Source organism: Eucyclogobius newberryi, unplaced genomic scaffold, assembly GCF_026437365.1.
Source record: "Eucyclogobius newberryi isolate DKJ021-1_F unplaced genomic scaffold, fEucNew1.0.hap1 SCAF_228, whole genome shotgun sequence".
Taxonomy (NCBI): Eukaryota; Metazoa; Chordata; class Actinopteri; order Gobiiformes; family Gobiidae; genus Eucyclogobius; species Eucyclogobius newberryi.
In genome coordinates, this window is record NW_027315866.1 from 46,107 (window position 1) to 69,844 (window position 23,738).

A 23,738-nucleotide genomic window follows, 5' to 3' on the forward strand; every position below is an offset into this window, starting at 1 on the left:
TGTGGGCTCTGTGTATTATTAAAAGTGCGGGCTCTGTGTATTATTAAAAGTGCGGGCTCTGTGTATTATTAAAAGTGCGGGCTCTGTGTATTATTAAAAGTGCGGGCTCTGTGTATTATTAAAAGTGTGGGCTCTGTGTATTATTAAAAGTGCGGGCTCTGTGTATTATTAAAAGTGTGGGCTCAGCTTGGATATGTTTTAATGCAATTGTTGTTTGGTGGTTTCCCTCTCGGCTGCTGTTGGCGGCGTTTTTCAGGGCGGGTGCTGTCTTCAGGGCGGGTGCTGTCTTCAGGGCGGGTGCTGTCTTCAGGGCTGGTGCTGGTACTGGCTCTCGGTGGCGGTGTAGAAGTCCTCGAGGACGCTCTGCAGATAGTCAAAGGTGGGTCTGTCCTCGGGTTTGTTCTTCCAACACTCCAGCATGATCTCGTACAGCTCAGAGGGACATCGGTCCTGACGCTGCATACGGTAACCTTTCTCCAGAGCGCGGATCACCTCGGGGTTTGTCATCCCTGAGGACAAGAGCGACACATGAGACCACGCCCGCTGACACGTCCCTCCTGACAAGATCATTTTCTCCAAAACGGCCAAGGAGACGTTTGCTGCTCATGAGGTTTAACTATTTTCCCACAGAGGTAACTTGGATCTAGACCTTTGTTATTCATGTAGCTGTGATGTCATCATTAATGGCCGCTCTTACCTGGGTACGGGGTGCATGTAGCTGTGATGTCATCATTAATGGCCGCTCTTACCTGGGTACGGGGTGCATGTAGCTGTGATGTCATCATTAATGGCCGCTCTTACCTGGGTACGGGGTGCATGTAGCTGTGATGTCATCATTAATGGCCGCTCTTACCTGGGTACGGGGTGCATGTAGCTGTGATGTCATCATTAATGGCCGCTCTTACCTGGGTACGGGGTGCATGTAGCTGTGATGTCATCATTAATGGCCGCTCTTACCTGGGTACGGGGTGCATGTAGCTGTGATGTCATCATTAATGGCCGCTCTTACCTGGGTACGGGGTGCATGTAGCTGTGATGTCATCATTAATGGCCGCTCTTACCTGGGTACGGGGTGCGTCCGTAGCTGATGATCTCGGTCAGTAGGACCCCAAAGGACCAGACGTCGGACTTGATGGTGAAGGAGCCGAAGTTTATGGCCTCAGGAGCCGTCCACTTTATGGGGAATTTAGCTCCTACGAAAAACAAGTTTGTTACAAACTTTTTGAATAAATTGTGTGTATTTTCACTACTTTTCAAAAGTATACTTTTTATGGCTTTGCTCCATTTGAAGTTCTGTCTTTTTAATCTGTTTAGACCTGGTTTAATCCTGGTTTAGTCCTGGTTTAGACCTGATTTAGACCTGGTTTAGACCTGGTTTAGTCCTGATTTAGACCTGGTTTAGACCTGGTTTAGACCTGGTTTAGGCCTGGTTTAGACTTGGTTTAGACCTGGTTTAGGCCTGGTTTAGACCTGATTTAGACCTGGTTTAGACCTGGTTTAGACCTGGTTTAGAACTGGTTTAGTCCTGGTTTAGACCTGGTTTAGTCCTGGTTTAGTCCTGGATTAGCACCTTCTCGGGCCGTGTACTCGTTGTCCTCGATGATCCTGGCCAGGCCGAAGTCGGCGATCTTACAGACCAGGGCCTTGTTCACCAGGATGTTTGCAGCGCGAAGATCTCTGTGAATGTAGTTCCTCTGCTCGATGTACGCCATCCCCTCTGCAGTCTACACAACAACACACAACACACAACATTACACACACACATCCCCTCTGCAGTCTACACAACAACACACAACACACAACATTACACACACACATCCCCTCTGCAGTCTACACAACAACACACAACACACAACATTACACACACACACATCCCCTCTGCAGTCTACACAACAACACACAACACACAACATTACACACACACATCCCCTCTGCAGTCTACACAACAACACACAACACACAACATTACACACACACACATCCCCTCTGCAGTCTACACAACAACACACAACACACAACATTACACACACACACATCCCCTCTGCAGTCTACACAACAACACACAACACACAACATTACACACACACACATCCCCTCTGCAGTCTACACAACAACACACAACACACAACATTACACACACATACATCCCCTCTGCAGTCTACACAACAACACACAACACACAACATTACACACACACATCCCCTCTGCAGTCTACACAACAACACACAACACACAACATTACACACACACATCCCCTCTGCAGTCTACACAACAACACACAACACACAACATTACACACACATACATCCCCTCTGCAGTCTACACAACAACACACAACACACAACATTACACACACACATCCCCTCTGCAGTCTACACAACAACACACAACACACAACATTACACACACATACATCCCCTCTGCAGTCTACACAACAACACACAACACACAACATTACACACACACACATCCCCTCTGCAGTCTACACAACAACACACAACACACAACATTACACACACACACATCCCCTCTGCAGTCTACACAACAACACACAACACACAACATTACACACACACACATCCCCTCTGCAGTCTACACAACAACACACAACACACAACATTACACACACACACATCCCCTCTGCAGTCTACACAACAACACACAACACACAACATTACACACACACACATCCCCTCTGCAGTCTACACAACAACACACAACACACAACATTACACACACACACATCCCCTCTGCAGTCTACACAACAACACACAACACACAACATTACACACACACACATCCCCTCTGCAGTCTACACAACAACACACAACACACAACATTACACACACACACATCCCCTCTGCAGTCTACACAACAACACACAACACACAACATTACACACACACATCCCCTCTGCAGTCTACACAACAACACACAACACACAACATTACACACACACATCCCCTCTGCAGTCTACACAACAACACACAACACACAACATTACACACACACACATCCCCTCTGCAGTCTACACAACAACACACAACACACAACATTACACACACACATCCCCTCTGCAGTCTACACAACAACACACAACACACAACATTACACACACACATCCCCTCTGCAGTCTACACAACAACACACAACACACAACATTACACACACACATCCCCTCTGCAGTCTACACAACAACACACAACACACAACATTACACACACACATCCCCTCTGCAGTCTACACAACAACACACAACACTACACACACACACATCCCCTCTGCAGTCTACACAACAACACACAACACACAACATTACACACACACATCCCCTCTGCAGTCTACACAACAACACACAACACACAACATTACACACACACACATCCCCTCTGCAGTCTACACAACAACACACAACACACAACATTACACACACACACATCCCCTCTGCAGTCTACACAACAACACACAACACACAACATTACACACACACATCCCCTCTGCAGTCTACACAACAACACACAACACACAACATTACACACACACACATCCCCTCTGCAGTCTACACAACAACACACAACATTACACACACACATCCCCTCTGCAGTCTACACAACAACACACAACACACAACATTACACACACACACATCCCCTCTGCAGTCTACACAACAACACACAACACACAACATTACACACACACATCCCCTCTGCAGTCTACACAACAACACACAACACACAACATTACACACACACACATCCCCTCTGCAGTCTACACAACAACACACAACACACAACATTACACACACACATCCCCTCTGCAGTCTACACAACAACACACAACATTACACACACACATCCCCTCTGCAGTCTACACAACAACACACAACACACAACATTACACACACACATCCCCTCTGCAGTCTACACAACAACACACAACACACAACATTACACACACACACATCCCCTCTGCAGTCTACACAACAACACACAACATTACACACACACATCCCCTCTGCAGTCTACACAACAACACACAACACACAACATTACACACACACATCCCCTCTGCAGTCTACACAACAACACACAACACACAACATTACACACACACATCCCCTCTGCAGTCTACACAACAACACACAACACACAACATTACACACACACACATCCCCTCTGCAGTCTACATAACAACACACAACATTACACACACACACATCCCCTCTGCAGTCTACACAACAACACACAACACACAACATTACACACACACACATCCCCTCTGCAGTCTACACAACAACACACAACACACAACATTACACACACACATCCCCTCTGCAGTCTACACAACAACACACAACACACAACATTACACACACACATCCCCTCTGCAGTCTACACAACAACACACAACATTACACACACACACACACATCCCCTCTGCAGTCTACACAACACAACGTTACACACAACACACATCCCCTCTGCAGTCTACACAACACAACATTACACACAACACACACACAAATCCCCTCTGCAGTCTACACAACACAACATTACACACAACACACATCCCCTCTGCAGTCTACACAACACAACACAACATTACACACAACACACACACACACATCCCCTCTGCAGTCTACACAACACAACACACGTTACACACAACACACACACACATCCCCTCTGCAGTCTACACACAACACAACAGACAACGTTACACACACAACGCAACACACATCCCCTCTGCGGTCTGACACACAACACAACACACAACACACACAACACACACACACAACACACACATCTCCTCTAGGTTCTGACACACAACACACACACAACACACACATCCCCTCTGCAGTCTGACACAACACACACGACCCACAACATTACACACAACGCACACACCCCTCTGCGGTCTGACACAACACAACATTTTACACACACACACACACACACAACACACAACGCTGTGTGTTGTGTGCGGAGCCCCCTGACACCACCGGGAGGCGCTGTGTGTTGTGTGTCATGTGCGGAGCCCCCTGACACCACCGGGAGGCGCTGTGTGTTGTGTGTCATGTGCGGAGCCCCCTGACACCACCGGGAGGCGCTGTGTGTTGTGTGTCATGTGCGGAGCCCCCTGACACCACCGGGAGGCGCTGTGTGTTGTGTGTCATGTGCGGAGCCCCCTGACACCACCGGGAGGCGCTGTGTGTTGTGTGTCATGTGCGGAGCCCCCTGACACCACCGGGAGGCGCTGTGTGTTGTGTGTCATGTGCGGAGCCCCCTGACACCACCGGGAGGCGCTGTGTGTTGTGTGTCATGTGCGGAGCCCCCTGACACCACCGGGAGGCGCTGTGTGTTGTGTGTCATGTGCGGAGCCCCCTGACACCACCGGGAGGCGCTGTGTGTTGTGTGTCATGTGCGGAGCCCCCTGACACCACCGGGAGGCGCTGTGTGTTGTGTGTCATGTGCGGAGCCCCCTGACACCACCGGGAGGCGCTGTGTGTTGTGTGTCATGTGCGGAGCCCCCTGACACCACCGGGAGGCGCTGTGTGTTGTGTGTCATGTGCGGAGCCCCCTGACACCACCGGGAGGCGCTGTGTGTTGTGTGTCATGTGCGGAGCCCCCTGACACCACCGGGAGGCGCTGTGTGTTGTGTGTCATGTGCGGAGCCCCCTGACACCACCGGGAGGCGCTGTGTGTTGTGTGTCATGTGCGGAGCCCCCTGACACCACCGGGAGGCGCTGTGTGTTGTGTGTCATGTGCGGAGCCCCCTGACACCACCGGGAGGCGCTGTGTGTTGTGTGTCATGTGCGGAGCCCCCTGACACCACCGGGAGGCGCTGTGTGTTGTGTGTCATGTGCGGAGCCCCCTGACACCACCGGGAGGCGCTGTGTGTTGTGTGTCATGTGCGGAGCCCCCTGACACCACCGGGAGGCGCTGTGTGTTGTGTGTCATGTGCGGAGCCCCCTGACACCACCGGGAGGCGCTGTGTGTTGTTTTACCTGAGCAGAAAAGTCGATGAGTTTTGGAAGCAGAACACGGTTTCCTTCATCGCTCTTGAGGAAGTCCAGGAGGCTTCCTGAAGACAAGAGTTCAGAGAAGGTTCAGGACGAAGCTGCAGCGTGTTCACAGATCCAGAGCGTCTCAAGCAGGTCTCCACCCTTTCTCCACCATTTTTCTACCATTTCTCTACTGTTTCTCCATCTTTTCTCTACAATTTCTCCACCCTTTCTCTACAGTTTCTCCACCCTTTCTCTACAGTTTCTCCACCCTTTCTCTACAGTTTCTCCACCCTTTCTCTACAGTTTCTCCACCCTTTCTCTACTGTTTCTCCACCCTTTCTCTACTGTTCCTCCACCCTTTCTCCACCCTGACCTCTGACCTTCTCACCTTTCTCCATGTACTCGGTGATGATGTAGATTGGCTCTTCTTTGGTGACGACGGCGTTGAGTCGCACCAGTTTGTCGTGTTGGAGCGACTTCATCAGGTCGGCCTCCATCATGAACGCCTCCACCGACATCGTGCCCGGCTTCATGGTCTTCACCGCCACCTTCGTGTGTTTGTTGTATGTCGCTGCCGACCCAGAACACCCAGGTTAGAGTGTGAGACTGAACACGTGACGAGACTGAACACGTGACGAGACTGAACACGTGGAACGGGTGGAGTTAGTGTGTTGTTTGTTTTGTGTCATGTGTTGTGTCATGTGTTGTGTCATGTGTTGTGTTATTGTGTTGTGTCATGTGCTGTGTTGTGTGGTTGTGTTGTTGTGTTATTGTGTTGTTTCATGTGTTGTGTCATGTGTTGTGTTATTGTGTTGTGTCATGTGTTGTGTGGTTGTGTTGTGTTATTGTGTTGTTTCATGTGTTGTGTCATGTGTTGTGTTATTGTGTTGTTTCATGTGTTGTGTTATTGTGTTGTGTGGTTGTGTTGTTGTGTTGTGTTATGTGTTGTGTTGTTGTGTTGTGTCATGTGTTGTGTTATTGTGTTGTTTCATGTGTTGTGTTATTGTGTTGTGTGGTTGTGTTGTTTTATTGTGTTGTTGTGTTGTGTTATGTGTTGTGTAGTGTTATTGTGTTGTGTTATTGTGTTGTGTCATGTGTTGTGTGGTTGTGTTGTTGTGCTGTTGTGTTATGTATTGTTGTGTTGTTGTGTTGTTGTTGTGTTGTGTTATGTTGTTGTGTTGTGTGTTGTTGTGTTGTGTGTTGTTGTGTTGTTGTGTTATGTGTTGTTGTGTTGTGGTGGTGTTATTGTGTTGTGTTATGTGTTATGTGTTGTGGTGTTGTGGTGTTGTTGTGGTGTTGTGTTGTTGTGTTGTTGTGTTATGTGTTGTGTTGTGTTGTGTTATGCTGTTGTGTTGTTGTGTTGTGTTGTTGTGTTGTTTTATGTGTTGTGTTGTTGTGTTATGTGTTGTTGTGTTGTTGTGTTGTGTTGTTGTGTTGTTGTGTTGTTGTGTTGTTGTGTTATGTTGTTGTGTTGTGTGTTGTTGTGTTGTGTGTTGTTGTTGTGTTGTGTTATGTTGTTGTGTTGTGTGTTGTTGTGTTGTGTGTTGTTGTGTTGTTGTGTTATGTGTTGTGGTGTTGTGGTGTTGTTGTGGTGTTGTGTTGTTGTGTTGTTGTGTTGTTGTGTTGTGTTGTGTTATGCTGTTGTGTTGTTGTGTTGTGTTGTTGTGTTGTTTTATGTGTTGTGTTGTTGTGTTATGTGTTGTTGTGTTGTTGTGTTGTGTTGTTGTGTTGTTGTGTTGTTGTGTTGTTGTTGTGTTGTGTTGTGTTATGCTGTTGTGTTGTTGTGTTGTGTTGTTGTGTTGTTTTATGTGTTGTGTTGTTGTGTTATGTGTTGTTGTGTTGTTGTGTTGTGTTGTTGTGTTGTTGTGTTGTTGTGTTGTTGTGTTACTGTGTTGTGTTGTTGTTGTGTTACTGTGTTGTGTTGTTGTTGTGTTACTGTGTTGTGTTGTTGTTGTGTTGTGTTGTTGTACCCATCCAGACTTCTCCAAACTGCCCCGCCCCGAGCCTCCTGTCGAGCTTCAGTGAAGAGCGTGGAATCTCCCAGGCGTCTTTCTCCCAGGGCTTCTCTGGTTTGGGGCTGAGACAGGCCGAGGTCAAGGCCTGGCAGAGCCCATCGCCCTGCTCTGTGGACGAGGCGGGGCATCAGGGTTACACATGAGGCGGGGCATCAGGGTTACACATGAGGCGGGGCATCAGGGTTACACATGAGGCGGGGCATCAGGGTTACACATGAGGCGGGGCATCAGGGTTACACATGAGGCGGGGCATCAGGGTTACACATGAGGCGGGGCATCAGGGTAACACATGAGGCGGGGCATCAGGGTTACACATGAGGCGGGGCATCAGGGTAACACATGAGGCGGGGCATCAGGGTTACACATGAGGCGGGGCATCAGGGTTACACATGAGGCGGGGCATCAGGGTAACACATGAGGCGGGGCATCAGGGTTACACATGAGGCGGGGCATCAGGGTTACACATGAGGCGGGGCATCAGGGTTACACATGAGGCGGGGCATCAGGGTTACACATGAGGCGGGGCATCAGGGTAACACATGAGGCGGGGCATCAGGGTTACACATGAGGCGGGGCATCAGGGTTACACATGAGGCGGGGCATCAGGGTTACACATGAGGCGGGGCATCAGGGTTACACATGAGGCGGGGCATCAGGGTAACACATGAGGCGGGGCATCAGGGTTACACATGAGGCGGGGCATCAGGGTTACACATGAGGCGGGGCATCAGGGTTACACATGAGGCGGGGCATCAGGGTTACACATGAGGCGGGGCATCAGGGTTACACATGAGGCGGGGCATCAGGGTTACACATGAGGCGGGGCATCAGGGTAACACATGAGGCGGGGCATCAGGGTTACACATGAGGCGGGGCATCAGGGTTACACATGAGGCGGGGCATCAGGGTTACACATGAGGCGGGGCATCAGGGTTACACATGAGGCGGGGCATCAGGGTAACACATGAGGCGGGGCATCAGGGTTACACATGAGGCGGGGCATCAGGGTTACACATGAGGCGGGGCATCAGGGTAACACATGAGGCGGGGCATCAGGGTTACACATGAGGCGGGGCATCAGGGTTACACATGAGGCGGGGCATCAGGGTTACACATGAGGCGGGGCATCAGGGTTACACATGAGGCGGGGCATCAGGGTTACACATGAGGCGGGGCATCAGGGTAACACATGAGGCGGGGCATCAGGGTTACACATGAGGCGGGGCATCAGGGTAACACATGAGGCGGGGCATCAGGGTTACACATGAGGCGGGGCATCAGGGTTACACATGAGGCGGGGCATCAGGGTTACACATGAGGCGGGGCATCAGGGTTACACATGAGGCGGGGCATCAGGGTTACACATGAGGCGGGGCATCAGGGTTACACATGAGGCGGGGCATCAGGGTTACACACGTGCTTTGTACTCTAGATGCCAAGGAGGCTGCACAAAACTTCAAAACTAACGTGACACGAGCACCTGATACAAACGTACTTTTGTAGTGGGACACGAGCTCCTGGAGGGAGGAGAACGTGATCCGTGGAGAGATGTAAAATCCTCCGTTGTCCAGAGTGCGGATCTTGTAATGTTTGACCGTGTCTCTGGCCTGAGGGTCAAAGTCTCGCACCGACAGCGAGTAACTGCCTGAAACACACAGAAGCACCAGCAGGGGGCGTTAGGACCTCAGCAGGGGGCGTTAGGACCACTACAGGGGACGTTAGGACTGCTACAGCGGACGATAGGACCGCTGCAGGGGGCGTTAGGACCTCTACAGGGGACGTTAGGACTGCTACAGCGGACGATAGGACCGCTGCAGGGGGCGTTAGAACGCTACAGGGGGCGTTAGGACCTCTACAGGGGGCGTTAGAACGCTACAGGGGGCGTTAGGACCTCTACAGGGGGCGTTAAGACCTCTACAGGGGGCGTTAGGAGGCTACAGGGGGCGTTAGGACCTCTACAGGGGGCGTTAGGACGTCAGCAGGGGGCGTTAGGACCACTGCAGGGGGCGTTAGGACCGGGACCGCTACAGGGGCGTTAGGACCTCAGTAGGGGGAGTTAGGACGCTACAGGGGGCGTTAGGACCGCTGCAGGGGGTGTTAGGACCGCTACAGGGGGTGTTAGGACCGCTACAGGGGGCGTTAGGACCGCTGCAGGGGGCGGTCCTAACATCCGCTGTAGCAGTCCTAACGCCCCCTGCTGAGGTCCTACCGCCCCCTGTAGAGGTCCTAACGCCCCCTGCAGCGGTCCTAACGCCCCCTGCAGCGGTCCTAACGCTCCCTGCAGCGTCGTAACGCCCCCTCTAGAGGTCCTAATGCCCCCTGCTGAGGTCCTAACGCTCCCTGCAGCGGTCCTAACGCCCCCTGCTGAGGTCCTAACGCCCCCTGTAGAGGTCCTAACGCCCCCTGCTGAGGTCCTAACGCCCCCTGTAGAGGTCCTAACGCCCTCTGTAGAGGTCCTAACGCCCCCTGTAGAGGTCCTAACGCCCTCTGTAGAGGTCCTAACGCCCCCTGCTGAGGTCCTACCGGCCCCTGCTGAGGTCCTAACGCCCCCTGCTGAGGTGGGGGCGTTAGGACCTCTACAGGGGGCGTTAGGACCGGGACCGCTACAGGGGGCGTTAGGGCCGCTGCAGGGGACGTTAGGACGCTACAGGGGATGTTAGGACCGCTGCAGGGGGCGTTAGGACGCTACAGGGGATGTTAGGACCGGGAACGCTGCAGGGGGTGTTAGGACCGGGACCGCTACAGGGGGCGTTAAGACCGCTGCAGGGGACGTTAGGACGCTACAGGGGATGTTAGGACCGCTGCAGGGGGCGTTAGGACGCTACAGGGGATGTTAGGACCGCTGCAGGGGGCGTTAGGACCGGGAACGCTGCAGGGGGCGTTAGGACAGCTACAGCGGATGTTAGGACCGCTGCAGGGGGCGTTAGGACCGGGACCGCTACAGGGGGCGTTAGGACCGCTGCAGGGGGTGTTAGGACCGCTGCAGGGGGTGTTAGGACCGGGAACGCTGCAGGGGGTGTTAGGACGCTGCAGGGGGCGTTAGGACCGGGACCGCTACAGGGGGCGTTAAGACCGCTGCAGGGGGCGTTAGGACGCTACAGGGGATGTTAGGACCGCTGCAGGGGGCGTTAAGACCGCTACAGGGGGCGTTAAGACCTCTACAGGGGGCGTTAGGACGCTACAGGGGGTGTTAGGACCTCTACAGGGGGCGTTAGGACCTCAGCAGGGGGCGTTAGGACCTCAGCAGGGGGCGTTAGGACCGCTACAGGGGGCGTTAGGACCTCAGCAGGGGGCGTTAGGACCTCTACAGGGGGCGTTAGGACGCTGCAGGGAGTGTTAGGACCGCTGCAGGGGGCGTTAGGACCGCTGCAGGGAGCGTTAGGACGCTGCAGGGGGCGTTAGGATGCTACAGGGGGCGTTAGGACCTCTAGAGGGGGCGTTAGGACCGCTGCAGGGGGCGTTAGGACGCTGCAGGGGGTGTTAGGACAGCTGCAGGGGGTGTTAGGACCGGGAACGCTGCAGGGGGTGTTAGGACGCTGCAGGGGGCGTTAGGACCGGGACCGCTACAGGGGGCGTTAAGACCGCTGCAGGGGACGTTAGGACGCTACAGGGGATGTTAGGACCGCTGCAGGGGGCGTTAGGACCGCTACAGGGGATGTTAGGACCTCTGAAGGGGATGTTAGGACCTCTGAAGGGGGCATTAGGACCGCTGCAGGGGGCGTTAGGACCGGGACCGTTACAGGGGGCGTTAGGACCGCTACAGGGGGCGTTAGGACCTCTAAAGGGGGCATTAGGACCGCTGCAGGGGGCGTTAGGACCGCTACAGGGGGCTTTAGGACCAGGACCGCTACAGGGGGCGTTAGGACCGCTACGGGGGGCGTTAGGACCTCTACAGTGGGCGTTAGGACACTACAGGGGGCGTTAGGACCTCTACAGGGGGCATTAGGACCTCTACAGGGGGCATTAGGACCTCTACAGGGGGCATTAGGACACTACAGTGGGCGTTAGGACACTACAGGGGGCGTTAGGACCTCTACAGGGGGCGTTAGGACCCTACAGGGGGCGTTAGGACCTCTACAGTGGGCGTTAGGACACTACAGGGGGCGTTAGGACCTCTACAGGGGGCATTAGGACCTCTACAGGGGGCATTAGGACACTACAGTGGGCGTTAGGACCTCTACAGGGGGCATTAGCACACTACAGGGGGCGTTAGGACCTCTACAGGGGGCGTTAGGACACTACAGGGGGCGTTAGGACCTCTACAGTGGGCGTTAGGACCTCTACAGGGGGCATTAGCACACTACAGGGGGCGTTAGGACCTCTACAGGGGGCGTTAGGACACTACAGGGGGCGTTAGGACACTACAGGGGGCGTTAGGACACTACAGGGGGCGTTAGGACCTCTACAGTGGGCGTTAGGACGCTACAGGGGGCGTTAGGACCTCTACAGGGGGCGTTAGGACACTACAGGGGGCGTTAGGACCTCTACAGGGGGCGTTAGGACGCTACAGGGGGCGTTAGGACGCTACAGGGGGCGTTAGGGCCTCTACAGGGGGCGTTAGGACCTCAGCAGGGGGCGTTAGGACCGCTACAGGGGACGTTAGGACCAGGACCGTTACAGGGGGCGTTAGGACCTCTACAGGGGGCGTTAGGACCAGGACCGTTACAGGGGGCGTTAGGACCTCTACAGGGGGCGTTAGGACCGCTCTGAACTCTAAACTCTGAACTCACCCTGGGTGGTCTCGCTGTCTCGGATCATAAACGAGCCCATCTTGTTTCCAGGGGCCAGAAGTGTCCTCTCAGCGTCCTTCCTGCTCACGCCTTTGAAGAACCAACTGCAGGACACACCAGAGGGACAGGGTCATCACAAGGGTCATCACAAGGGTCATTACAAGGGTCATCACAAGTTTCATCACAGAGCAATCAGAGGTCAGAGGAGAACCACAGAGGTCAGAGGAGGGCCACAGAGATCAGAAGTTAGAGGAGAGGCTCAGAGGTCAGAGGTCAGAGGAGGCTCACTCTTCTGTCTCCAGAGTGTCCTTGGCCACATAGTTACTGGGGATGAATCCTTCTTGGCCTGAACTTATGGACCTGGCTTTCCACCATTCACCAGATCTGTAAAAACGCAGAGGAACCATCAGATGTGCAGAAGTGCAGATGTTCAGTGTTCAGATGTTCAGCTTCACTCACTCCTCCAGGATTTTCAGCTTGTCTCCCTTCTTGAATCCCAGGTCTCCATCGTGAATGGCCTCGTAGTCGTAGAGCGCAATGGCCGCACTTTCACCTGAGGAGAAGAAACACCTGAGGCCACGCCCTCCAAACATGTACCAGAACTACACATGTACCAGAACTACACATGTACCAGAACTACACACTTCATATACTCTACATACAAGTGTGTACCAGAACTACACACTTCATATACTCTACATACAAGTGTGTACCAGAACTACACACTTCATATACTCTACATACAAGTGTGTACCAGAACTACACACTTCATATACTCTACATACAAGTGTGTACCAGAACTACACACTTCATATACTCTACATACAAGTGTGTACCAGAACTACACACTTCATATACTCTACATACAAGTGTGTACCAGAACTACACACTTCATATACTCTACATACAAGTGTGTACCAGAACTACACACTTCATATACTCTACATACAAGTGTGTACCAGAACTACACACTTCATATACTCTACATACAAGTGTGTACCAGAACTACACACTTCATATACTCTACATACAAGTGTGTACCAGAACTACACACTTCATATACTCTACATACAAGTGTGTACCAGAACTACACACTTCATATACTCTACATACAAGTTTGTACCAGAACTACACACTTCATATACTCTACATACAAGTGTGTACCAGAACTACACACTTCATATACTCTACATACAAGTGTGTACCAGAACTACACACTTCATATACTCTACATACAAGTGTGTACCAGAACTACACACTTCATATACTCTACATACAAGTGTGTACCAGAACTACAGATAAGTGTGTTACTGATGAAGGAAGTCAGATAATATTACATACAAAGTGGCTGTGCAGTACTTCCTCGTACTTTGTGTATTTCATTACTTCCTGGTTTGATAAAAATAGTCCATTTCCTCATAAACTGTTCAAAAGTGAAATATCTGAAGAGAACGGAAACAGATCTGAACTTTGTGACAAACGCCACGAGAGACTGAACTTTGGTCGTATCATTATATCATGATATATTATATCTTATATATCTTATATTCTTTTGTTCATGTGTGAAAATTCAAACGGTCTGAAATGTTGTGAATCTTCTGCCGTCATTTCTCACACAAATGTAAGAAAGAAATGTGTTTTTTTATGTAGAAATAAGACATTTTCTGTGTAAAAACGGCCCAAACGTTTCATATTAGGGACTTTAAGATGTGAAAACTGGAGCATGTCTGTGGGAGGAGCATGTGTGTGGGAGGAGCATGTCTGTGGGAGGAGCATGTCTGTGGGAGGAGCATGTGTGTGGGAGGAGCATGTGTGTGGGAGGAGCATGTGTGTGGGAGGAGCATGTCTGTGGGAGGAGCATGTCTGTGGGAGGAGCATGTGTGTGGGAGGAGCATGTGTGTGGGAGGAGCATGTGTGTGGGAGGAGCATGTGTGTGGGAGGAGCATGTGTGTGGGAGGAGCATGCCTCTGTGGGAGGAGCATATGTCTCTGTGGGAGGAGCATATGTCTCTGTGGGAGGAGCATATGTCTCTGTGGGAGGAGCATATGTCTCTGTGGGAGGAGCATATATCTCTGTGGGAGGAGCATATGTCTCTGTGGGAGGAGCATGCCTCTGTGGGAGGAGCATATATCTCTGTGGGAGGAGCATATGTCTCTGTGGGAGGAGCATATATCTCTGTGGGAGGAGCATGCCTCTGTGGGAGGAGCATATATCTCTGTGGGAGGAGCATGCTTCTGTGGGAGGAGCATGCTTCTGTGGGAGGAGCATGTCTCTGTAGGAGGAGCATATGTCTCTGTGGGAGGAGCATGCCTCTGTGGGAGGAGCATGTCTCTGTGGGAGGAGCATATATCTCTGTGGGAGGAGCATATGTCTCTGTGGGAGGAGCATGCCTCTGTGGGAGGAGCGTGTCTCTGTGGGAGGAGCATATATCTCTGTGGGAGGAGCATATGTCTCTGTGGGAGGAGCATATATCTCTGTGGGAGGAGCATATATCTCTGTGGGAGGAGCATGCCTCTGTGGGAGGAGCATATGTCTCTGTGGGAGGAGCATATATCTCTGTGGGAGGAGTTACACTGACCTTCTGAGGAGCTCACGGCGCTGGTCGTCGTCGTCGTCGTCGTCGTCTGGTTCCGACAGACAAACAGAAAAGTTCAAAAACATAATTCACACAAAGTTTTGATTCAGGATTTGAACATTTAACAAATAAAACCTGTAAAATCTTTAACGGCACAAACTGGATTCATTCATAAATTGGACCTAAATAATTAAATTCATGGCATTTTATTTTGATTTAAACAAAACTAAATCATAAAAGTGCAAATTCATCTTATTTTCATACAATTTAAAGACGGGTCAGCTCTGTGGAGGGGCGAGTGTGGAACATTCTGGGTAAAAGTCACGTCTGCAGGAAAGTGACAGAGTGAAGCTTTAAAGCAAGTGTGAGCGCGACACAGGAACTTCTGCTTTAACCGCCATTTCCTCCTCATTTCCTCCTCATTTCCTCCTCATTTTCTCTTCATTTCCTCCTCATTTTCTCGCCATTTCCTCCTCATTTCCTCCTCATTTCCTCCTCATTTTCTCTTCATTTCCTCCTCATTTTCTCGTCATTTCCTCCTCATTTCCTCCTCATTTTCTCCTCATTTCCTCCTCATTTCCTCCTCATTTTCTCCTCATTTCCTCCTCATTTTCTCCTCATTTTCTCCTCATTTCCTCCTCATTTCCTCCTCATTTTCTCCTCATTTCCTCCTCATTTCCTCCTCATTTTCTCCTCATTTTCTCCTCATTTCCTCCTCATTTTCTCTTCATTTCCTCCTCATTTCCTCCTCATTTCCTCCTCATTTCCTCCTCATTTTCTCTTAATTTCCTCCTCATTTCCTCCTCATTTTCTCGTCATTTCCTCCTCATTTCCTCCTCATTTTCTCCTCATTTCCTCCTCATTTCCTCCTCATTTCCTCCTCATTTCCTCCTCATTTTCTCCTCATTTTCTCCTCATTTCCTCCTCATTTTCTCCTCATTTCCTCCTCATTTCCTCCTCATTTTCTCCTCATTTTCTCCTCATTTCCTCCTCATTTTCTCTTCATTTCCTCCTCATTTCCTCCTCATTTCCTCCTCATTTCCTCCTCATTTCCTCCTCATTTTCTCCTCATTTCCTCCTCATTTCCTCCTCATTTCCTCCTCATTTCCTCCTCATTTTCTCTTCATTTCCTCCTCATTTCCTCCTCATTTTCTCGTCATTTCCTCCTCATTTCCTCCTCATTTCCTCCTCATTTTCTCTTAATTTCCTCCTCATTTCCTCCTCATTTTCTCGTCATTTCCTCCTCATTTCCTCCTCATTTTCTCCTCATTTCCTCCTCATTTCCTCCTCATTTCCTCCTCATTTTCTCCTCATTTCCTCCTCATTTCCTCCTCATTTCCTCCTCATTTCCTCCTCATTTTCTCCTCATTTCCTCCTCATTTCCTCCTCATTTTCTCCTCATTTCCTCCTCATTTCCTCCTCATTTCCTCCTCATTTCCTCCTCATTTCCTCCTCATTTTCTCCTCATTTCCTCCTCATTTCCTCCTCATTTCCTCCTCATTTCCTCCTCATTTTCTCTTCATTTCCTCCTCATTTCCTCCTCATTTCCTCCTCATTTTCTCTTCATTTCCTCCTCATTTCCTCCTCATTTTCTCGTCATTTCCTCCTCATTTCCTCCTCATTTCCTCCTCATTTTCTCCTCATTTCCTCCTCATTTCCTCCTCATTTCCTCCTCATTTCCTCCTCATTTCCTCCTCATTTCCTCCTCATTTCCTCCTCATTTTCTCCTCATTTCCTCCTCATTTCCTCCTCATTTTCTCCTCATTTTCTCCTCATTTTCTCCTCATTTCCTCCTCATTTCCTCCTCATTTTCTCCTCATTTTCTCCTCATTTCCTCCTCATTTCCTCCTCATTTCCTCCTCATTTTCTCCTCATTTCCTCCTCATTTCCTCCTCATTTTCTCCTCATTTTCTCCTCATTTCCTCCTCATTTTCTCCTCATTTCCTCCTCATTTTCTCCTCATTTTCTCCTCATTTTCTCCTCATTATTTCATTGTTTTCTCGTTGTAACGTCTGAGCTTTCATTAAAGTCATTTCTCGTTTGGATCTCTAAATATCTTGCTCTGGCTGACAATTAATGACTCTAAATTATGATCAAAAAGCGATTTTCAGATCCAAGTGAAACGTGTTGGACGAGGTTTTCTCACTTTTTATTTTGAGCAGTTCATTTTGAGAAAAAACTCTGAGACCAAGAGTTCTGAGATAAGGTCCAGAGGAAGGGAACGCTCTTCATCTTCATCGATCTCACGTTTTTTAAAATCGAACACAAACACAACAAACACAATCAGACCAAACGAGACGACGACTATGTTTTTATGACCATTTATGAATCATCTGTAATTAAAACAAGAGACAGAAACGTCCAGTGACCAGGAACCTTCAACTGACTCAGAACTACAGTCTGCAAACATCTGACTGACAAGGCCGAGGAACCTTCAACTGACTCAGAACTACAGTCTGCAAACATCTGACTGACACGGCAGAGGAACCTTCAACAGACCAGAACTACAGTCTGCAAACATCTGACTGACACGGCAGAGGAACCTTCAACAGACTCAGAACTACAGTCTGCAAACATCTGACTGACACGGCCGAGGAACCTTCAACTGACTCAGAACTACAGTCTGCAAACATCTGACTGACATGGCAGAGGAACCTTCAACAGACCAGAACTACAGTCTGCAAACATCTGACTGACACGGCCGAGGAACCTTCAACTGACTCAGAACTACAGTCTGCAAACATCTGACTGACACGGCAGAGGAACCTTCAACAGACCAGAACTACAGTCTGCAAACATCTGACTGACACGGCCGAGGAACCTTCAACAGACTCAGAACTACAGTCTGCAAACATCTGACTGACACGGCCGAGGAACCTTCAACAGACTCAGAACTACAGTCTGCAAACATCTGACTGACACGGCCGAGGAACCTTCAACAGACTCAGAACTACAGTCTGCAAACATCTGACTGACACGGCAGAGGAACCTTCAACAGACTCAGAACTACAGTCTGCAAACATCTGACTGACACGGCAGAGGAACCTTCAACAGACCAGAACTACAGTCTGCAAACATCTGACTGACACGGCAGAGGAACCTTCAACAGACCAGAACTACAGTCTGCAAACATCTGACTGACACGGCAGAGGAACCTTCAACAGACCAGAACTACAGTCTGCAAACATCTGACTGACACGGCCGAGGAACCTTCAACAGACTCAGAACTACAGTCTGCAAACATCTGACTGACACGGCCGAGGAACCTTCAACTGACTCAGAACTACAGTCTGCAAACATCTGACTGACACGGCAGAGGCACCTTCAACAGACCAGAACTACAGTCTGCAAACATCTGACTGACACGGCAGAGGAACCTTCAACAGACTCAGAACTACAGTCTGCAAACATCTGACTGACACGGCAGAGGAACCTTCAACAGACCAGAACTACAGTCTGCAAACATCTGACTGACACGGCAGAGGAACCTTCAACAGACCAGAACTACAGTCTGCAAACATCTGACTGACACGGCCGAGGAACCTTCAACAGACTCAGAACTACAGTCTGCAAACATCTGACTGACACGGCAGAGGAACCTTCAACTGACTCAGAACTACAGTCTGCAAACATCTGACTGACACGGCAGAGGAACCTTCAACAGACTCAGAACTACAGTCTGCAAACATCTGACTGACACGGCAGAGGAACCTTCAACTGACTCAGAACTACAGTCTGCAAACATCTGACTGACACGGCCGAGGAACCTTCAACTGACTCAGAACTACAGTCTGCAAACATCTGACTGACACGGCAGAGGAACCTTCAACAGACCAGAACTACAGTCTGCAAACATCTGACTGACACGGCAGAGGAACCTTCAACAGACCAGAACTACAGTCTGCAAACATCTGACTGACACGGCAGAGGAACCTTCAACTGACTCAGAACTACAGTCTGCAAACATCTGACTGACACGGCAGAGGAACCTTCAACAGACCAGAACTACAGTCTGCAAACATCTGACTGACACGGCAGAGGCACCTTCAACAGACCAGAACTACAGTCTGCAAACATCTGACTGACACGGCAGAGGAACCTTCAACTGACTCAGAACTACAGTCTGCAAACATCTGACATCTGAGGTCGGAGGTCGGAAACAGATGTCAGAACTTCCTCTTTCTTGGGTCTGAGCGGCGGAACAGGAAAGCGAGACCAGAGGACGATGAGCAGAAGAGCCACAACGTGAGAAAACGGAACCTTCCACTGTCTCTAAAGAGCAGAGTTAAAGCTTTTACACGGGACATTTAGAGCTCAGTTCACCTCCAGCTCTAATGGAAAGTGAAAGCGCCCCCTACAGGTCGGGCTGCTCATTGAACTCAAATGCAATAAAGTTCTGTGTGACCAGTTTATCATTTCACTTCCTGTTTGTAATTGATGACATCACAGTAGGATATTACCCAGCAACCACTGGGCCAAAACTCATCGAATGTCAATTTTTTATTATTCGACAAATGTAAATATATGAGAGCGACTTTATTTTGTTGAATTAATGTTTAGAGCGTCAAAAAAGTCTGCATAAACTTTGACTGGAATGAATGTCCCTGGTGTGATGTCACTTCCTGTATGAGTGTCCCTAGTGTGATGTGACTTCCTGTATGAGCGTCCCTGGTGTGATGTCACTTCCTGTATGAGTGTCCCTGGTGTGATGTCACTTCCTTCATGAGTGGCCCTGGTGTGATGTCACTTCCTGTATGAGTGTCCCTGGTGTGATGTCACTCCCTGTATGAGCGTCCCTGGTGTGATGTCACTTCCTGTATGAGTTTCCCTGGTGTGATGTCACTTCCTGTATGAGCGTCCCAGGTGTGATGTCACTTCCTGTACGAGTGTCCCAGGTGTGATGTCACTTCCTGTACGAGTGTCCCAGGTGTGATGTCACTTCCTGTATGAGTGTACCTGGTGTGATGTAACTTCCTGTATGAGTGTCCCTGGTGTGATGTAACTTCCTGTACGAGTGTCCCAGGTGTGGTGTCACTTCCTGTATGAGTGTACCTGATGTGATGTCACTTCCTGTATGAGTGTCCCTGGTGTGATGTAACTTCCTGTATGAGTGTCCCAGGTGTGATGTCACTTCCTGCATGAGTGTCCCTGGTGTTATGTCACTTCCTGTATGAGTGTCCCAGGTGTGATGTCACTTCCTGTATGAGTGTCCCTGGTGTGATGTCACTTCCTGTACGAGTGTCCCTGGTGTGATGTCACTTCCTGTACGAGTGTTCCAGGTGTGATGTAACTTCCTGTATGAGTGCCCCAGGTGTGATGTCACTTCCTGTATGAGTGTCCCTGGTATGATGTCATTTCCTGTATGAGTGTCCCAGGTGTGATGCCACTTCCTGTATGAGTGTCCCAGGTGTGATGTCACTTCCTTCATAAGTGTCCCTGGTGTGATGTCACTTCCTGTATGAGTGTCCCAGGTGTGAGTTCACTTCCTTCATGAGTGTCCCTGGTGTGATGTCACTTCCTGTATGAGTGTCCCTGGTGTGATGTCACTTCCTGTATGAGTGTCCCATGTGTGATGTAACTTCCTGTATGAGTGTCCCAGGTGTGATTTAACTTCCTGTATGAGTGTCCCAGGTGTGATGTCACTTCCTGTACGAGTGTCCCAGGTGTGATGTCACTTCCTGCATGAGTGTCCCAGGTGTGATGTCACTTCCTGCATGAGTGTCCCATGTGTGATGAAACTTCCTGTATGAGTGTCCCAGGTGTGATTTAACTTCCTGTATGAGTGTCCCTGGTGTGATGTCACTTCCTGTACGAGTGTCCCAGGTGTGATGTCACTTCCTGTACGAGTGTCCCAGGTGTGATGTCACTTCCTGTACGAGTGTCCCAGGTGTGATGTCACTTCCTGTATGAGCGTCCCTGGTGTGATGTCACTTCCTGTATGAGTGTCCCAGGTGTGATGTAACTTCCTGTACAAGTGTCCCTGGTGTGATGTCACTTCCTGTACGAGTGTCCCAGGTGTGATGTCACTTCCTGTACGAGTGTCCCAGGTGTGATGTCAATTCCTTCATGAGTGTCCCTGGTGTGATGTCACTTCCTGTATGAGTGTCCCAGGTGTGATGTAACTTCCTGTACAAGTGTCCCTGGTGTGATGTCACTTCCTGTACGAATGTCCCAGGTGTGATGTTACTTCCTGTACGAGTGTCCCAGGTGTGATGTCACTTCCTGCATGAGTGTCCCTGGTGTGATGTCACTTCCTGTATGAGTGTCCCTGGTGTGATGTCACTTCCTGTATGAGTGTCCCTGGTGTGATGTCACTTCCTGTATGAGTGGCCCTGGTGTGAGGTCACTTCCTGTATGAGTGTCCCATGTGTGATGTAACTTCCTGTATGAGTGTCCCAGGTGTGATTTAACTTCCTGTATGAGTGTCCCTGGTGTGATGTCACTTCCTGTACGAGTGTCCCAGGTGTGATGTCACTTCCTGTACGAGTGTCCCAGGTGTGATGTCACTTCCTGCATGAGTGTCCCAGGTGTGATGTCACTTCCTGCATGAGTGTCCCATGTGTGATGAAACTTCCTGTATGAGTGTCCCAGGTGTGATTTAACTTCCTGTATGAGTGTCCCTGGTGTGATGTCACTTCCTGTACGAGTGTCCCAGGTGTGATGTCACTTCCTGTACGAGTGTCCCAGGTGTGATGTCACTTCCTGTACGAGTGTCCCAGGTGTGATGTCACTTCCTGTATGAGCGTCCCTGGTGTGATGTCACTTCCTGTATGAGTGTCCCAGGTGTGATGTAACTTCCTGTACAAGTGTCCCTGGTGTGATGTCACTTCCTGTACGAGTGTCCCAGGTGTGATGTCACTTCCTGTACGAGTGTCCCAGGTGTGATGTCAATTCCTTCATGAGTGTCCCTGGTGTGATGTCACTTCCTGTATGAGTGTCCCAGGTGTGATGTAACTTCCTGTACAAGTGTCCCTGGTGTGATGTCACTTCCTGTACGAATGTCCCAGGTGTGATGTTACTTCCTGTACGAGTGTCCCAGGTGTGATGTCACTTCCTGCATGAGTGTCCCTGGTGTGATGTCACTTCCTGTATGAGTGTCCCTGGTGTGATGTCACTTCCTGTATGAGTGTCACTGGTGTGATGTCACTTCCTGTATGAGTGGCCCTGGTATGATGTCACTTCCTGTATGAGTGGCCCTGGTGTGAGGTCACTTCCTGTATGAGTGTCTCTGGTATGATGTCATTTCCTGTATGAGTGTCCCTGGTGTGATGTCACTTCCTGTATGAGTTTCCCTGGTGTGAGGTCACTTCCTGTATGAGTGTCTCTGGTATGATGTCATTTCCTGTATGAGTGTCCCAGGTGTGATGTCCCTTCCTGTATGAGTGTCCCAGGTGTGATGTCATTTCCTCTATGAGTGTCCCTGGTATGATGTCACTTCCTGTTTGAGTGTCCCTGGTGTGATGTCACTTCCTGTATGAGTGTCACAGGTGTGATGTCACTTCCTGTACGAGTGTCCCAGGTGTGTTGTCACTTCCTGTATGAGTGTCCCAGGTGTGATGTCACTTCCTGTATGAGTGTCCCTGATGTGATGTCACTTCCTGTATGAGTGCCCCAGGTGTGATGTCACTTCCTGCACGAGTGTCCCAGGTGTGATGTCACTTCCTGCATGAGTGTCCCTGGTGTGATGTCACTTCCTGTATGAGTGTCCCAGGTGTGATGTCACTTCCTGAATGAGTGTCCCTGGTGTGATGTCACTTCCTGTATGAGTGTCCCTGGTGTGATGTCACTTCCTGTATGAGTGTCACTGGTGTGATGTCACTTCCTGTATGAGTGTCCCTGGTGTGATGTCACTTCCTGTATGAGTGTCACTGGTGTGATGTCACTTCCTGTATGAGTGTCCCTGGTGTGATGTCACTGGTGTGATTCCGGTCATATTCTACAAATTTTTCAACGTTTTCTCCACAAATACTTGCTCGATCTGAGTAAAAGTATAATATATTTGCACGACAGGTACAAATAAACCAAACAAAGTCAGAATTAGAAAATCATAAAAACCTGTCAAACGTTTTGACATAAACTCACCGGGTTCTTGATCCCGGTGGTCGGGTCTTTGACGTAGTGAGCGCTCTGGCTCTGCTCGTCCTTCACCGCGTCTTTCCCCACACTTCCCTCGTCCTTAGAGCCGGTGCAGCCCATGGCCACGCCTTAAACACAAATATAAGTACAACAAATATAAGTACAACAAATATAAGTATAACAAATATAAGTATAACAAATATAAGTACAACAAATATAAGTACAACAAATATAAGTACAACAAATATAAGTATAACAAATATAAGTATAACAAATATAAGTACAACAAATATAAGTACAACAAATATAAGTATAACAAATATAAGTACAACAAA

General features: G+C 49.7%; 1 protein-coding gene across 1 annotated transcript; it reads right to left on the reverse strand.

Moving 5' to 3' along the window:
• Nucleotides 1–265: 265 nt before the first annotated feature.
• LOC140372404 (tyrosine-protein kinase HCK-like) lies at nucleotides 266–23,531 on the reverse strand. Its single transcript, XM_072459502.1, has 12 exons — nucleotides 23,410–23,531; nucleotides 15,331–15,376; nucleotides 13,212–13,305; nucleotides 13,041–13,136; nucleotides 12,753–12,856; nucleotides 9,518–9,667; nucleotides 7,978–8,130; nucleotides 6,396–6,578; nucleotides 6,008–6,084; nucleotides 1,571–1,724; nucleotides 1,062–1,193; nucleotides 266–509 (listed from the first exon to the last, which is right to left on the reverse strand). The coding sequence occupies exons 1-12, from the start codon at nucleotides 23,521–23,523 to the stop codon at nucleotides 307–309; spliced, it is 1,506 nt and encodes a 501-aa protein (XP_072315603.1). The 5' UTR covers nucleotides 23,524–23,531; the 3' UTR covers nucleotides 266–306.
• Between the last annotated feature and the right edge of the window lie 207 nt (nucleotides 23,532–23,738).